Here is a 17,462-nt window from a genome sequence, read left to right as displayed (position 1 = left end):
TCTGAACACAGGAATTGACAAGCTCACGGAGAAGTCACAGGTATCGGAGGATGGGACCATGCGTTCGCTGGAGCCTGAGTCTTCACAGCCTCCACCAGAGGGTAGCCCACCCGCAGCTGTGAGCGATGGGGAGCCCTGGAGCAGGGTAAGGCCAGACATTCTGGTGTGTAGGGAAGGTCTAGGGCTTGGTGTGAAATGAACTAAAATTGGGGACTTCGGGAGAGGTCTGGTTAGCCCTCTGAAGAAAGGCATCATATTAGAGGCAATATGCACATGTGCACTGTGCTGGAAAACACCATGGTTCAGAAGTACTGTTGTATCATCGTGGGTGTTTCGTGTTTGTGCTAGTGACGCAAGAGCTAGGACATTAGAGGAGTGAGCTTTCTCCATCTTGAAAGCTACTGATAGAGCAGCAAGTGCGTAATTGCAAAGGGAAGTATTCCTGATCCAGAGGCTTCCAACTCATGTTCTGACTGCCGTTTCCTTTTCCTCTCCCACCTTTCTGGGATGGAGAGCTCTACCAGAATCTTCTGGCTAGCTGGTGCTGCCAAGAATGTGTTCCCATGAGGACTTGGCTGAGACCATGCCCTCAGAGTGACAGCTGCTTGGCCATGCAGATGAGAGAGAGTCTTTGCAGTCTGTGAATCAAGGCTGCGCTGGCCTCCTAGGCTCTGGTGGCAATGTCAGCCTTCTGGCATTTGCTAGTTTTCCCTATCAAGAGCTATAAAATAGCTATCTTCCAAATTCAGTGGAATGGTAGTCTTTTATTGCTCTCCATTAACTCCTTAGTCTGTGTCCTTTCTGGTCCGGTATCAAAAAACCTCTAGGCTGTCTTGTAGGAAGTGTATTACGAGGGCTGTCCTGCACATCCTCTCTTCCTTCAGCAAGGCGACATTTATACACCTAGCATTGCCTCACGCTCTGCCTGAGCATTCACTGTCCACTGAGCCATTTCATTGCAGTGAGAACGTTGCATCCATTGCATCCGTGGCTGCCCCATGGTGAAAGGCATAACTTTCCCAGCTTTTCCTCTCTTAGTTTTCTCTGGAATGGCCTAATTGACACACCAGCTCTCACCAGTGTGGAGCAAACTGGGCAGGAGGTGATGAGTTGGGATGGGATGATGCATTTTATTGTGGGCTGCTATGGACTGTGGTGGTGCTACAAGAATCTTTCAGTCTGTTTCGCTCTCGACATGCTTTTTGTTGAGACAGTACTGCAGAATTGGGGTCCAAATGGGGGATGTTTGCAAAGGCATTGCAGTCTAGTGGAGCAGGCTGAAGACTCCTATATTCTACCCTTATGTCCTGATCCTCTCTGCTTGTTCTGCTTGCGTGTGTGTGTGGGGGGGCCTTTGGTCTCAGGCAGACAGTTGCCCATTAGCTGCCCCATCTGGCTCCAGCAATGCTGTTTGCAAGTCTGAATGTTTGTGGGATGGGAGCCAAAAAGCAGACAGGAGGTGAAGGGCAGTAAAGCAGTGGGTGTGAGATACACTATGGGGAGAATCATCACTGCTATCGCATGGTGCTTCAGGTAGCACACACCTGTCTCCAGGGATTGTGGTGTTTCAGCCTATCTGAACACTGTTTTCTTTCTGTGCTCCAACCTGGTTCCAACCTACTGAGTTAAGATAAATTAATAAGAGATACTGGGTAAATTTTAGGATACCCACCCTTATGACTGATTTAATTTCCTTCCTTTATATGTTGTAAAGTTCTCCCCTTATCAGTCATAACCATTTCAGAAGTGTCTCGTGAAATGTTCAACAGCCTTCATATTTAGGTGTAATTCCATCTTAACTCTCCTAAATGTGTCAGCTGGCTGCCAGCATTTGGATGGCAGCTATGTGGGGGCAAGGGCTGTGGGAGAGTGAGGAGGAAAGAGGAAGAGGGTGGGGTCATCTGAAGGAAATCACATTTTTTTTATGTTTTTATGAATTTTATTTTTAGAAGCTTGATGAGGACACGGTACTGAAGCAGAACAGGCTGAATGATAAGGTTGTAGCTGCAAACATTGCAAAATAATATTGCTGTTTAGGCTTTGAATAAACTGGAATTAACAGAATTCCTGAATATCCCAGGACCAGTTTTACTTACCCTTCCTGGCCTTCTCTGGTACCAGATGAAGGCCCATGGTCAGCAAGATGTCTTAAGCACACAATTAATTATGTTGTCATTAAGTGAGATCTTGGCTGAGAACTCACAGAAGAAAGGAGTTCTTGGAGCTTTCCAGCAGCCCATGAAACATAATCATGGGTCATTACGTCTCTGTGTCCAGCAGCTGGCTTGAGCTGTTCCCCAGTCAGAAAAGGACTGGTACAGCACTGTCAGCTTCCAGTGGATTGCAGCACAGCTCTGCCCCAAGCCTGCTGTTTCTTGGTTGCGAAGGTGACATGTGAATGAGTCCATGCATGTGGAGGTGCAGGATGGCTGTTGGAAGGAAGTGCTGTTCCCATTTGTTTTGTAGAAAAGTCAGCTGTAGGCTGTAGTAATGAATGGTCAGGGTGTATTGCAAAAGGAAAAAGCCTCTCCATTTTTACCTCATGCAGAGATTGATAGTGATTTTAAAGGGTTATTTCCTTCCTTCCCACCATGAATATGGAAAGCCAGGGTGTCAGTAATGTCTTCTGTATAAGAGAAATGAAAACAGAGTGATGGCGAGAAGAATAATAAGAGAGAACTGAGTCTTGGACTTTTGACCAGAGCTTTCAAAAAAGTGACTGGTAGTGCTGTTCGTGTTTGGGGGTATGAGTGTGTCGTTCCTTGAGGGGCAGGGGTTGTTAGGTAGGAGTTGCCGAGAGCCCACCCTTGGAAAAATGCTCTTTAAGATATTTCAGGATGGGGACCAAAAATCCCAGAGATAATTAGTAGATAGAGGTCTGAAAAGTTGTGGCCTTTAGCAGTTTAATCTCTGTGCTAAAAGAAAGAAGCATGCCTGAACAGTCTTTTATCAGTCCCGTTTTAACTCTCCCACTGTGGATTGTTCCAACAGAGTGTCAGCAGTGGTGGCTGGAGTTGTGACCTTACCACAGGGTCCTACAACTTAACCCCATCAAATATTGCCACTCACTGGGTCAAAGTGTATGGTTTTGGTGAATGAAGGTCTGGTGGGTTTGATCTGTTCTAGGAACAGGCTGAGCTGTCTTTCCCAGCAGTACTCTGGAAAAGCTGGGGGGAAAGTCAGCAGAAAATGAGTTGTATTTCTTGCTCTTAAGTGTGATTTGCTTTTGTTTGTTTGATTGTGTGGGGTTTTTTGTGGGTTGTTTGTTTGGTTGGTTGGTTTTTTTGTTTGGGTTTTTTTGTTTGTTTGTGTTTTTGTTTGGTTTTTTAAAATAATATTTATTGATAGGAGGCATCACATCCCCGACGGGATCGAAGGCGTCTCTCTAGTGCATCCTCCAGTGGACAGTGGACCCCAACTCCTGACTGGGTAAGGGAATCTGGACAGAGGAAATAAATAATGAGGAAAAGAGCTGTGGGAGAAATGCCACACACACCCTCCATTCCCCCACCAGCAGAGACTTCCCCAGAGGAGCATTTCCTCATAGGGAATGTCTTTGACTTGTGGTCAAAGCTCCAGAAGTTTACTACAATCTGTGAAGAAGTATTTTGTTTTACCTGTTTTAAACCAATGCCATGCTAGTTTCACTGAGTGGATCATAATTCTAGAGCTCCAGGATTTATTGTATTGCTGTTGCGCACTCAGTTCATCCACCACCTTTGTGATTTTTGTAAACCTCATCTGTTGTAGAGGCAGTGGGGATAACTGTAGAAAAACTACTAATGCAGTGCACTGATTTCTCTGCGGGCTTTCCTACTTACAGGTGATGTCTTGGAAGTCAAAGCTTCCCCTGCAGACAATCATGCGGCTTTTACAGGTGCTGGTCCCTCAGGTGGAGAAGATCTGCATTGACAAGTAAGTACATTTTTGGAGAGAAAGGGCTGTGCAGTGTGTAAAGAGCTCTGTGAGGTTGGCAGAGTTTGATGAATTTGGAGGGCCTCTAGGGGAAACCTTGTAAAGTATAATTGAAAGCATCACGGTCTCAGCAGAGGAGATGTTATTTTGCTTGCCAAGCTTCTTGTTTGTCTGATCCCTTCTCAACTCTTTTTTTTTCAGTGGAGAGTGTGTGTTCTTGATGGCCATGGTCTCTGGCTCTGCGTCTGTGTTTGTTTAGACTGATACTTTGTGCCGCAGCACTTTCGAGGGTGTCTATGGGACATGCTAAGGATGTTCCTGATCTGTCTCTTTGCAGAGGTCTCACTGATGAATCGGAGATCCTCAAGTTCTTGCAGCATGGCACACTGGTGGGGCTGCTACCTGTCCCTCATCCCATCCTCATTCGCAAGTACCAGGCTAACTCGGGCACTGCCATGTGGTTCCGGACCTACATGTGGGGAGTTATTTATTTGAGGTAAACCAGCTGGGTGCAGTCTAACTTGGTTTTTTCCAAACTTTGGGGGAGCCTGTACAGAGAATTGCACACACTTGGCCATCTCTGGATTGTCTCACATTTATAGGATAGAAAGATGTTGTTCCCTTGGAAGACACTAGGGTGAATCAGCCGCTCCAAAACTTTGTTTGAGCGGGTGACATGAAGGGAGTTGTTCTGGGAGTACTGCTTATTTGGGAACTGGCAGCTGCTGCTGCTTTTAGAGGGGATGGTGCAGAGATTTCATGCAAAGCTCTGGGTTTGTGGGATGTTGTAGATATTGTCATCCCTTTAAGGCCCATTGTCTCTCAACCAGTGATTTCCTCTTTTGCAAAGTTGGAGGCGTTCTGTGTAGCCAGCTCCTGTAATCTTGGCTGTGAGATTTGAATTCCATGTACCTGGCCACAGAGAGTAAAGTGTCTCTTGTCTGTCTTTCTCAGGAACGTGGATCCCCCTATCTGGTATGACACAGATGTGAAGCTGTTTGAAATTCAACGGGTCTAAGAGAGCACTTACCTCTACTAAGAGAAACACACTGGATCTAAGGACTGCTGTGTGCTGCTTCATCACAGCTATTCCTGCGTTTCACATCCAGCTGAGAGACCAAAAGGACAATCACTTCATTTACCTCCCTGTCATTTAAAGCTTTAATTGGGACCTGCTTGGACATCTCTTCCCCCTGCTCACTTCTCTTCCCTCGCCCTTCACCATGAATCTTGAGTGAAAGATGTCTAAGGGATTGTCCATTGTTGTGGTTGCACTAGAAATCAGACCGTTCTTAGCTCTTCTGTTACTCTTTTGCTCCTGGATGTGGTTTGGAAACCAATCTGACCCTGTCCTTGCCCTGGTCAGAGTCAGCATTTAATTGAAAAAGACTAGCTGTAAATTGGGTGCAAGGGAGAAGCTGCTATTCCTGCAGGAGGTGGGGTTTGGAAACTGCAGTTACTATCATGTGGCTCCATACAGTTTCCGGGGCATCCCTTCTGGCTGCAGGTGTCTCCCTGGTGTCTCAGTTGCATGTTGGTAGGGAAGTCTTTCCCATCCAAATGAAAGGAGAAGTTGCTGAAGGAAAACTTTGTCTCAGTTCTGAATCTCTCTACTCCTTTCCTGGAAAGCTGCTTAAGAAGTTTTGTAGTAGCCAATGCTTTGGTGTGGCATGAGAAGTTTTTCCTTGGCTTCCAGGCCCAGCAGTTTGTCCTTCATGGTGGGCTGTTGCAATGGAGTGTGTGTCACTTTGGAAAGCCCTGCTTAATCCATATGAGCACACAGGGAGGAAGGGACTGGCTCAGTGAGAGCAAGGGGAAGAGACGTGACTGTTAAACTCTTCTAGTCTTCTCCCGTTGACTGAAAGGACAGTGTCACTTGGGTTTGAAAGGAACCATATCCTTCCATCTTTGCCTGGCAGGCTGATGCAATGCAGGGAGTGGAAGGGTCTTTTGCACACTACTGTCTTAAGCAGGGGATAGAGGGAGGCACTCAGGGAAGTTGTAGGAGGAATTTGGAAGTTGTAGGAGGAAAAGCATCTCCATGTCACTAGGGAGTGGAGAGTGCTGAGGCAAAGTTCAGTTCTTCAGGGCATTTTGCTAGTGACCACATTATCAAATCTTGAATGTATCAGGTCCCAGGCATGCGAAGTCTGGGAAGCCAGAATCAGAACTGGTGGGAGACCTGCTGTTGCTGGCTTGGTTCATCTGCATGGGGTTGCACATTGGTACATGGAGACATCCTGGGGTTTGAGTCAAATTTTATGTTCTGCTGGGAGGGGCTGCTGTCTTAGACCTGCGTGGTCTTTAGACAATGAAATGTGAGGGGTCCTGTCATGGACTGACACCTTTCCCTCTCCACCAAAGCTTAGTCCTTGGTGCTCTGGTACTCAGGCTCTTGGGAGGATCACTGACCATGAGCTGTTTGCCACAGCTTGGAACCAGTGAGATCACTCCATGGAAACTGGTCTCACACCTTAAAGTAAGGGGACAGGTATGGCACACACTTCTGTGTCCTGTAACTCTTTCCTAAGTCTTGAAGCTAGAGTGATAGCAACATGACCATCCTCTCCTAGAGAGAGTGCTGCTCTAGTGCACTGCTGGCTCCTGCTGGCTTGTAGTCAGGTGGTTCCCTCCTTTGGGCACTGAAAGTGGACTGGAGTCTCAGGCCAGTAGAAAGCTGAAATAAAACCTGAATGGTTTTCTGAAGGATAAGAAATACATGAAATAGAGAGAGGTTATTTCCCTCCCACCCACCTGCATTTCCAACCCACTTTGCCATCTAGCACTACTCCCATCCTGACCCCATCTCTGTTCAGATGTAAACAGGGTGAGGTCTCTGTTTTACTTGGAACCTCTCTCGTATATAAGAATGTGATTTGGTGGGGCCAGCCTCTGATTGTATGGCACTTGCACCTCACAGCTGGAATGGGGCATTCTGTGTCCCACGCACTTGCCTCTTCCCTCCCATGGATCTGCTGGTTCTCATGATCTCTTCCGTCCTCTCTTTTCTGCTTTGTTTCTTTGTGAGTTCCTCTGGAAACCTTTTTTGTTTTGTTTCTTGGTGTTTGGAGTCTGATCCTTGTTCTGTGGAAATCAACTTGCACTGTAAACTATTTGCTTAATTACAGACAGAAAGATAAAGATTATCTGAAACATGCAGTTGGTTGCTTTTTTTTTTTTCCCCAGAGAGAGTTTATAATCTTGTTTGTCTTATGCTGGTGTGATTTGTGCTACTAGGAGACCATGTGCTGGCTTCCTTTGCAGTGTGTGGATTCCTTTTGTAATCAGAAATGAAGATTGGACTCTGGAAAACGAGCCTGTGGTTTTTTGGCCACTTCTGTGTTTACAACATGAGACATCATCAAAAGTAACTGCCTCAAAGGGAACAGAAAAGGAACTAGATCAAACAGGATCAAGTCTCCTGACTTCGTGAACCATGTCTAAAACCTTTGTGCAGTTGAGACCCATAAAACAGGCACCCTGTCCCTGGGAGAGCTCTGGAAGTCATTCATGGGTGGCAGATGACAAAAGATGGTGGAGCAGATGACAAAGGAGCAGGTGGGCCACTGACATGTCATGGCTGTGTTGGATTCAGGAGTCACAGCTAGCTCACTTCTCTAGGCTTTCAGATTACTGTGCCCAGTCCTGCTGTCAGTCTTGTGAAGGAGCTGAAGGCAGTTTTAATTGCATGCAAACTTTGTGTTCATGGTGTTACCCCTCCTGGAGGTAGACACAAATCAGTCCAGAGATAGAACCCTCCTAAGTGAAAGGGCTGAAACCTTGGTCCCTACATTTCTCTTTGGCCTGGAAGAATGCTTTTACTGTTGCCCGTTGCGGGATTTCTTACCTTCATCTACAGTGTTAGAACGGGGTGTTGTTAGGAAAGGACATAGAGGGCCTTGACCACTTATCTGATCTACAGTGGCTGTGGGTAAGAGTTGGAGCTGGTGGGCTTCATTCCTGTTCATGCTAATCATGTATTCAGGTAGTCCATCTGTTTACCAGCAAGAAATCACAAGCTGACTTCTCTTTCAGTCCATACTTGTACATAGTACCTATAGGACTTAGTATTTATATCTCAGTGGGAGACCTCCAAAGTCACCTGCTCAGTGGAGGCTCAGTAACTTACACAGTGTTTTATCTGTTACACTGCAGATAAAATCCAGGTCATGGGTTTGCCCATGAAGTACATCATTGCTTGTATCCAGGCTGTCAATAACTAGGAAGAAAGTTTGAGATCACGTTCATAATTTGAAAGGGCCAGACCTTGGCATATATCTCCTGTAGATCCCTTGGTACAAACCGTGACATGAGAATAATAATTAACTTTATAGGAGCCTAATTTATCCAGCTGTTATTTCTCATGACATATTTCTGTTGACACAGGCCTAAGTAAAAACACTTATTGGGCAAAGTTCATCCTCACTTACAGAAAGGTGCTATCATTGCCTGAATGCTGAATCCTAAGGAGAGTGGGATGTGTGTGGTCAGGAGTTTCTAGCTCTCATCACTTACTGTCTTCGGGGAGTTCGCTTTTCCATGGGGTCACAAAAAAACTCATAAATAGGCTCTGATCCTAAACCCACACTGCTTCTGGGATTGATTTATAGAGGAACAGAAGCAATAACGTAGATGTCTTTTGTATCATCCTACTTTGGCCTTGGTTAAGTCATAAAAGGTTTTGATAGCAAAAAATAGATTGACTGTATAACAAAGCCTACCCTTAAATCTCGTGTAACCTCTGAATGCAGGAGTTGTGTAAGTCAATGTCAGTTGACTTTGAGTCTCGTCTTTGAGTGCAGAGCAGACCCAGAGATTTCACAAAATACACATGAAAATTAAATCTCTCTTTATTTCCATTCATCAGGCTCTGTGTTTGGGACCCATAGTCACAAGCCCCCTTGCTCTCCCATGTGCTTTCAAAGCAAGCATCTCCTATGGAACAACTACTAATGGGTCTTGGTTGCACAGCGTGGTGCCTGCTCAGAGTTCCCTTGTGCGCAGTGCACCTTGCGAAATGTCTGTGGATGTGCAAAGCAGCAGCGAGGATCGAAGTGTCGGGGTAGGGAGGGATTCACAGCACGTTTGGCAGTAGCTCTTTCTTGAACTAGCTCTGTGTGCAAGGGTGGGACCTTTGCTAGTACACATTGGTGCTAACATTATGCATAAGTAGCATCAAGTAAAGATCAGCCATAGTAGTTCTCTAGTGCTTCTCACTTGAGGCTGTGTGAGTGCCTGTAAGGAGAAATAGTGTTTATTCTCAGTAAGGCAAGGTAATGCTATAGCTTTTGTTTTTGATAATGGAAAAAAGTGCACTGAACCGGTGCAAGTCTGAAGGCCTGTCCTGCTCTTCAGTACTGAGCTTGGCAGCAAGAGCTTGGCACTTTGGTGGGGCTGGGCCCTATGGGACTCGCATAAGTTGGTGTACCAGATATCATAACCAGGAACAAACAGAAATACTCCCTGTTATGACCAGTAAAGCAGCTACCAGCATCTTTTTGAAAATTACACATAAAAACTGTACATCTGGTTTGTTTCTGAATGACTGTGGCTGTACGTGCTTCTAGTGTGGCTGGTACTGATATGTGTCTTCTGTGTGGGTGGGCGGGTTCGTGACCAGTGGTGGGGGTGGTGGTCCTTGACTGTGGATTTTTGAAGTTCTGTGGAGTGTTGGTCAATCTTTGTTGCTTTTGTTGAAGGCTGCTCTTGCATTCTTTTGTCTGGAAGATTTTAATAGGAGCTGGTAAAGTCCCATTTGCTACCATACAGCATCCACTGGCAGACTACTGAAAAGTACCAGCATGCATCCTTCCTTAGAGCAGTAAGGCAGTTTGTTTATGGGCTTTGAGTCTGTTCTCTATGGAGAAAAAATGATAATATAAACCAAACTCCTTTTCTGCTGAAACTCATAGAGATGTTGCGCAAGGAGAAGTCAAAGCAGAAGCCAGAGGGAAAAAGCTTAAAAGCTTCCATGTGCATATCCTTTGCTTACTGCATCTTTGTTCAGCGTCATTGCTTCACCCCAGCCGCTGGGGTGGGGAGTCAGCTTGGTTCAGGCTGTCATGTAGACCTCCAGGAGTCCCCCGACAGAGTGCATTCGGTAGAACACACCCAGTGGGAGGCCAAAGTTCACGATCGCAAACCAGGTGGAGTAGCCGTAAAATGACTTTTCCAGTCCATTCTCGAAGACAGGGTGAGCCCCGAATGTGGGCATGACCCAGAGCTAAAGAGGTGTAAGGAAAAAAGAGCAGAAGTCAGAGGATGACAAACTGTCTCCTACCTGCACTCTAATCTCAGCACTGGCTCAAGTGGTTGTAGGAATATTTCAAGAGTATCAGAGGAGTCTCCCTGCCAGGGAAGAGAAGGAGAATCCCCTAGTTGTGCTGCTGACTCCTTGCTTTAAGTCAAATCCTGTCGAATTCCTGGAAACCTAATGATGGCCTCATTCTGCCCCAGCCAGCTTCATCTTTCTACAGAATTTCACTGGTTCCTTGTCCAATTTGTTTTCACTGGATTAAGGATGCAGTGAAGATCCATGTTGATTCAAGATCCCAGAGCACAGTGTACTTTATTGGGTGAGTTTCAATCCTAGAGACTCATGTTTACAGAGGCTTACAGCTGGAGCCTCATGTTTCTCTACCTATCTCATGAAACACCCTTAATGAGTTTGATAACTTTTTCAGAGGCTAAAATTTTGTCATGTAAGAATTTATTAGTGGTATCCTTCTTGCACCTGGGAAACCTAGCCATATTTGACTCTTAGGTTAAAAGAGAGGCCTTATGATTATGGGAGTCAGGTATTAACAGAAAAAACAGTCTTGACTTGCCTCACCAGTAGGTTGAACTGTGGTGGGAAAAGGTTTCTTGTCTGGAATAGTGGCTCAAGAGAAAGACAAGAAGAGCACGTCTGTATCACAGGTCATCATGGCTCAGCCAAGCTGTGATGTAGCAGAAAAAGCAATACTTACTATGATGTTGCACAAAACCAAGAAGAACGAGATCTCTCTTAATGCTCTTCTCTTCCAATTCAGGTGAGAGTAGCTATGGAGATAGGACAGCGAAAGTTTCTGGATCTCCTGTCCCAGCTCCAGCATGCTCACTCGTCTCTGGTCATAGGCTTCATGATTCTGCTCTTCTTTAACTTCTTCCTCTGTGTCAGGAGAGATCTGTGTGTGCTCCTGTTTGTTGCTTGTTGTGGTTTCCTCTTCACCAGGTAGCTCTGAAGCCACTGCATGCTTCCCAGCGTGGCCTGTGTGTCTGGCATCAGTTGCTGCTACAAAGGGCTGCCGGTGAAGCCCATCAATGATGAAGACATTTTGGGTGATGTTCTGAAAGATGAGGAGAACAGAATAGGACAGAATGAGACTGTTCAACAGGTCCTTGGGGTCAGTGGCCACAATGGCAACAATGGAGAAGTAGGACATGCCAATTTGGCCAAGGGCTGCCCCCATCAACAGGATCACATCCAGGCTGCGGGTTGGGTTCTTCAGCGTGTCCAGCTCCTTTTTTTCCAAGGCGTGGATGATTGTCCCAATCACTGCGCCCACGCTCATCAGGGGCAGGAGCACAATGTAGTAGGAATAATACATTACGAAGACCTGGAGGTTGGGGGCTGAGCTGGTGGCCTGGATCTGGTACATCATGAAGACACAGATCCCGATGATTACAGCAGCGGTGCCCAGCAGTGGCCCAAAGACCACCCCGTGGAGCTTGAACTTGGGCTTGATGTGAGGGACATGGTGGTGGCTGATGTGTCTCCCCACGTTCTTCCACATGACGTACAGCACGGAGCAGCAGACGAGGCAGTATTCAGTACTGAAGGGGTAGAGCAGGATGTAGCCCTTCTGGAAGACTTTGCAGATGGTTGTGTTTGGGCATGTGCATGAGGTAGTCTCGTTGCCTGGAACATGAGAAGAGGAAGGCAACAATTAAGAGGGAGATGGCCTGGATTTCACGGCTATCTTTGGGAGTTTCTTGTGTGCAGGCACAACATCTGTCTCTATGTATCTCAGAAACAGTGATCAGTAGGAAGTTAAGTGATTACCACTTGGTCCTCAAGGCTGTGAGAATTCAGAATAACAGGGTTTAGCAAATGTCTTTTCCCAAATACATAGTGCTCCTTCTGGCCAACTCCATAGGTGCTGCATGAGAGAGACACCCCTTCCTTCACAGCGAAGCCTCCTCTATCTCTACCCTTGGAATATTAGTTTCCCCCTAGTTAGTTTCACAGCAATTATGTGAGTCTCTTCTAGTCTGGCAATCTGTTGCTTGCAGTTGACAGGTAAATGTGAGCAAAAATGTTAATTTATAGTGGGCTTTTCCTTTCCTAGCCCTCAGTTCCAGGGTTTCATATCAGGTCCTCCCCCCTCCATGTGGAGATGTCCTCCCTGTGCAGCCCATCTCCTTGAGACAACCTCCAATAATAGGGAAGTCGCAGCATTTGGGGGAACTGGTTGTGATATCTGAATCACTGAGATCAAAAACTGTTGTCTCCCTAGAAGTCATCTATATCAGCTTAACACAAACAGGGATGTGAAAAAGGAGCCTTGCCTGCAAATCGCTGCTCCACCTCACGCAGCTGAGAGTCAATCTCCATGTGTATGGTGTCGTTGGTCACGGCCAAGAGCCAGAGGATGAGGTTAGTGGCTATGGTCAGCATCAGCCCACACCTGGGAGAAGAGAAAGCCACTTCTACAGTCTGTTGCCTGTAGAGATTGTTTACGGCCTGACTGTGTCTGTCTGCCATGCGGTGCTGCCCTTTGCTTCTTGCTTACCCATGCACAGGTGTACGCAAACACAGTGCATTTGTGCCTGTTCCGCATAGGGGCATTGGTGTGTGACTTTGCACACACAAATATGGCTGAGTATGTTCCTGTTTGCAAAGGAGCAGGACAGGCAATGCCAGGCTCGCTGGTGAAGCTGGCCTAGGTTTGCGTGCAGTTGAGGGAGGAAGGCTGAGACATCTCCCAGTGACAGGAATGGGGAGGCTGCCCAACCTCATCCTCCAGTCAATGAATTGTTTCCTGAGCCATGTAGCGGGAAGGTATTTGGGGTTAGGAGGAAGCAACAAGCTTTGCAGCAGTCCAAGGCACAAGTGAAAACTGAAGGGAGCTGGTGAGCCCAGCTCAAGGGAAGGAGGATGGGTCTGGTCAAGTCATAGCTCGGTTCTTGTGTGGTGCAGAATATAGAGAGTCTGTGTAAGATCAGATGAAGACAGTTCTAGCAGGAATAAGGGAGATCATGAGCAGACAGAAAGGAAGAGTCTCTTTAGAGGAGTAGGAGTAGAAGGCAGGTTTTTTCCCCCTATTTGTACCTGGTGAAGTTGTGCTGGACTTGAATGCAGTCCTTAGAGTGATTCCACAGTAAAAAAGCCTGCAAATCAATAACAGTAATGATGTGAGCAGGGTGAAGCTGGCAACCTGCCGCACACACAGTGGAAAGGGGCAGGCAGGCAAGAAGGCACGTGTCTGAGTGGGAGCAAACCTGCTTCTGTGTGAGTGGTGCAGGGGCATGTGTGTGCCTGCATCTCAGTGTTGAGGCTTGTGCTGGCATCCTTAGGTGACTGCAGCGTGTGTGTGCCTGCACCTAATGCAGACCTAGGAGATCTGCTTTTTTCTGCCTTGTATATACGTGGGTGTTTGCTGCTGAGACGGGAGCTAGTTTACTTTTCAAATGTGGCTTTAGGTCTGGAAAGAAGAGAGTTGGTATCAGAGTAACAAGTTGCAAATGGTGTGAGATACTTTTGTGCACAAAGGATTTTGTTGGAGGGATACATTAGTAAATAGAGAGGCCGGGACTCAGACTGCTGCAAAGACATCTTCAGCAAAATCTGAAATTTCCTCTCCTCTCTCCCTACTTTGATGCTTCAAAACAAACTATGTCAGGTATTGCTAGAGTGATTTCTTTCTAGATCTTACTACTTTGTCTCTCAGTCTGGCACATGAGGAGTGTGGGTGGGTGGTATTTGAAATGGTGTGTGATACTTTAATGTCTCTTATGGTCATGAGAATGCGTCTCGTGCACCCAGTTCCCCCTACCCCTTGGGCTCCCAGGAATGGGACAGAGAGAACAAGCGAGCTTTCAGAAAGGTAAAATGCAGTACCTGGGTGCAAATAAAAAGGATTTCAATGCTGGGGAACAAAATTTCCACCCTGGTTTTGCACTGGATGAGAATTGCGCTGTAGCCGATCTGAAACGCGTTCAGGAGGATGCTGAAACTGCCGAACAGCAGCACTGACCCTGGGCAAGCAGCAAAAGCACCAGTAAATAAACAAAGACATGTCTGTGGAGCATCTGAGCCTGGCTGGGGACTGGAGACCTCATGCTTCTTGGATTTGAGTGGAGCTGGAGGCCTTCGCATTTGGAAGTCTCATGATTTTGAGAGAAGGGGACAAAGGGGAGCCTGATTCCTGAACCTGTTTGTGTGCTTCGGCTGGTTTAAGGTGTGGAGAGAATGCAAGGTATTTTCTTGCACTTGGATACAAGGTGGGAACAGGGGTTTTGGCCTTTTCTGTGCAATCTGGAGTGACAGAAGTAAGCTAATGGCAGCTGATGGTTTCTGCCTTATGCAGAAAACCCAAGATGAATGCAGGTCTGCTGAGGCTTTTGGCAGCACCAGTCTGCAGAAGTTAGGACCCTTTAATTGTTTCTCCCTTTTGCCTTTGACAGCTCTCTGCAGCTTTAGTTACTCAGGTACCTTGCAGCTTTCTTCCCTTTAATTCTCTGTGCTTAGTTAACAAGACCATGTGCTAATTAGAAACTCCATAATAGACTAGAGGCAGGGCTGCTTGGAGAAGTGTCATTTCACAAAGTGGGGCAACAACTGATGGGAAATCTCCCAGGAAAGCCTGGATGTCACTGGGATGTGACTCACTGGCCAGGAATCTTCCCCTGGAAACAGGACTGCTGTGATGTTAAACAAGGACAAGGATGGCATGGGGCTGCTGATGCCCTTGGAAGGTAAATGTGGTGGTTCTCCTCTCACTTTGCAAAGTGGCCACGCCTAAAACCTTTCCTTTGTCTTTCCCACCATGCTCAGTTTCTGGGCTGCACGTGGGAGTTGCCTGGGTTATGCTTTGGGAAGGGACCACAGAGCAAGTTTGGACTGGAGGCTGAAGGGAAGCCAAGTTCAAGACTTCCCTGGCTGCTCTGGTTCCTCTCTGTGGCATCCACTATGGCCCTGTCTTCCCCCAGCCTTGCACCACAAGCTGGCAGGGTACTGGGAGGTTCCCAGTGCCCTTACTACATCTCCTGTGGCTTCTAGCTCTTTTAGTAGTGGGGGAAGAATTTCTTTATCTTCTCTATCAAGTACTGGGAAGAAGGGGAAAGGCATGAGATGACAAATAAAAGCAGAACATACCCCGAATCCAGATCGGCCCAGCGTGGGAATCCCGGTAGAGCACTGCGTGCGGCTGCCGACTGGTGCCCAGCAGGTAGTAGATGATCCAGCACAGGCACAAGAGCTTGAGGATGGAGAGCAGGATCCAGACGTCTGCCAGCGTGATGGCTACATGGTTGAAAATCACACTGCTGATGAAGGCGCTGCCCAGAAACACCACGTTCATGGCCAGCAGCCCTGAGAAGAGCTGCCCAGCTTTCTGAGCTTGCCTGTTCCTCTGTTGCACTGAAGAGCAGTGACGGTACAGCCAGAACTTCTCATAATGGATCGTGGAGGTGTCTGGTGGGGCTGAGGCTGACCTGCTCTTGCAGTGATGGCAGGGCTTTTGCCTTGAGACTTTGTTGCCCAGCATGGCTCATCTGCCTGGGGGGGTCACCTGCTGTGTTGAACAAAGGGGAGGTTTAAAGTAAGAAAGATGGTGAAGGACATGCTGAGATGAGAGGTTGTGTGCTCTGCTGTAAAACCCACTTGTGTGGTGACCTCCCTTCCTTGCTCTGCAGCTTACCCTTCCCTCTCCAGGGGGGAAAGAGATTGGTGTTTAGGCTAGGTTAGACATTAAAAATTTCCTGGTGGACAGAGTCATTGCAGGGCACTGGGAAAAGGCCCTTCTGCCAAAAGCTGTCCAGAGACACCTGCATTAAAATGGGTATTTGGTGTCTCTGCCCTGCCCCACCAGTACTTGGAGCTGTTGGGACCAGAGGTGCCCAAACAGTTCCCATCCTCACCTTTCGCACCTCCTCTGTGTACAGCCCTGGATGCAGGTTTCCTCCTTTCCCTTTGTTGCTGTAAGGATTAGGTGGAAATACAGAGCAAGCTCAGACCTGCTCTAAAATTCAGAGTTGGTTGATGGGTCCAACTTCTTCCTTGTGTTTTTGGGCTGTGAGAGTTACACCACGCTCCTCGTATGGTCGCACAAATTGTGGCAGAGCTGGAGAGAATAAAAAGAGGGTCTGTAAGTTTTGATCTAAGCTGCTGGGAAAAGATCCAACCTCCCACCCAGGCAGGCTGAGATGGGACAAAGTTAATACCTGGTTTTCTTTCTTTTTCTACTTGTAGCACAGAGCCGTGAGCACGCTGACATGGAGGAATTTGAGGGATTGGCCCAGACAGAAAAGCTCCCAGGCTTTGGATGTCTATCCAGCTTTTGGAAAAATCTTCGTAGGACCGTATTGCCCATGAGAGAGAAATCTCCTTGCTCATGTACAGCAATCAGGCAAGATCAGCCTCTCTATAGCTTTGGTATATGGAAAGGTGCTTTCACTCTAGGGAGTGACTCTGGCTGTGGTGGGGGGTGGCTGAAGTGAAAGCAGACCCCTGAGATGTGTTTGAGGGTGAGGGAAATTATATGTAGTTGTCTTGGGGCTTTGGGGGAGAAGTTGTCTGAGAAGGGGTTGAAATTTCAGTGCTTCCCTCCCACTTTGCACGTGCACTGAGGTGCAAAGTCTCCCTCTGGTCTCTGGGCTCTCTGAGTGCTCTGTCTCCCTTTGGTCTCTGGGGATTCGGTGCACTTCTGTTAGTGGAGATTGATCCTAAACTCTTCCCCATTTGGCTCCAAAACTCTCCTAACTTAGTAGCGCAGGAGTAGATGCCCTCCCCTCTCCTAGGGCCATAACTCCTCTGCTTCAAGGTCAGGGGCCGGAGGGGAGAGGCCATAAAATCAGAAGGATCAGATGGAAACGCATCCAGGCTGTATCAGGAGGTACCCAAGTGCCCCGACAAGGCTGCACACAGCAGCCGCTGCTGTGGACCCAACCCCTTGACCCCATAGCTGTGTGCTGCTGAGAGCAGCCAAGCCCCAGCCCTTACCTCCCTGCAGCCTCCTGCTGCCTGCCGAGTGGGAGCAGCTGCCGGCACAGCTTCGGTTAGAGACGAAGTTAAAACCACTCGCTGGAGTGCCACCAGGATGCATGTGAGTCTTTCCAATGGACCGAGGTGCAGGCGGGAGCTGTCAGGACTGCTCCCCACTGAATGCAGCCTCTGCTCCCAGCCCATTGATTTTTTTTCCCACTTTGTGTACTTTGGGTCTATTATGGTCATTATGTTAATCACTCAGTGAGAAGCTCTCGGCTCTGCCAAAGGCAGCCAATGGGGATCAGCTCCTGTATGCACCTGCTGGCTTGCCCCATATCAACAGCCTTGGCGCAGGATG

At 47.5% G+C, this 17,462-nt stretch overlaps 2 protein-coding genes across 2 annotated transcripts in view; one reads left to right on the top strand and one right to left on the bottom strand.

The window, feature by feature from the left end:
* HID1 (HID1 domain containing) overlaps positions 1 to 7,067 on the top strand; it is a 33,325-nt gene extending 26,258 nt beyond the window's left edge. The window contains exons 15-19 of the mRNA XM_072881373.1: positions 12 to 145; positions 3,349 to 3,429; positions 3,824 to 3,915; positions 4,253 to 4,411; positions 4,870 to 7,067. Of these exons, the coding sequence (XP_072737474.1) occupies positions 12 to 145; positions 3,349 to 3,429; positions 3,824 to 3,915; positions 4,253 to 4,411; positions 4,870 to 4,933 (530 nt within the window). The 3' untranslated portion in view covers positions 4,934 to 7,067. The remainder of the gene's footprint in view (positions 1 to 11; positions 146 to 3,348; positions 3,430 to 3,823; positions 3,916 to 4,252; positions 4,412 to 4,869) is intronic.
* A 2,900-nt stretch (positions 7,068 to 9,967) lies between these two features.
* OTOP3 (otopetrin 3) lies at positions 9,968 to 15,665 on the bottom strand. The gene is made up of 6 exons (XM_072881245.1): positions 15,275 to 15,665; positions 14,018 to 14,154; positions 13,229 to 13,287; positions 12,466 to 12,584; positions 10,884 to 11,815; positions 9,968 to 10,138 (listed from the first exon to the last, which is right to left on the bottom strand). Exons 1-6 carry the CDS (start codon positions 15,663 to 15,665, stop codon positions 9,968 to 9,970), a joined length of 1,809 nt encoding a protein of 602 aa, XP_072737346.1.
* Positions 15,666 to 17,462: the final 1,797 nt, after the last annotated feature.

This window comes from Ciconia boyciana, chromosome 16, assembly GCF_034638445.1.
Source record: "Ciconia boyciana chromosome 16, ASM3463844v1, whole genome shotgun sequence".
In the NCBI taxonomy this organism is placed as follows: Eukaryota; Metazoa; Chordata; class Aves; order Ciconiiformes; family Ciconiidae; genus Ciconia; species Ciconia boyciana.
Note: the sequence above shows the minus strand (reverse complement) of the source record. Positions and strands in the feature narration are given on the sequence as shown.

What these genes read in the sequence shown, in the direction of transcription:
- OTOP3 (XM_072881245.1), bottom strand. Translation starts at nt 15,665, where the DNA reads ATGCTGGGCAACAAAGTCTCAAGGCAAAAGCCCTGCCATCACTGCAAG. An exon ending in TGGGCCGATCTGGATTCGGG is followed by an intron (nt 14,155 to 15,274) that starts GTATGTTCTGCT and finishes CTGCTTGCCCAG; the next exon opens with GGTCAGTGCTGCTGTTCGGC. An exon ending in TCCTTTTTATTTGCACCCAG is followed by an intron (nt 13,288 to 14,017) that starts GTACTGCATTTT and finishes ATTGATTTGCAG; the next exon opens with GCTTTTTTACTGTGGAATCA.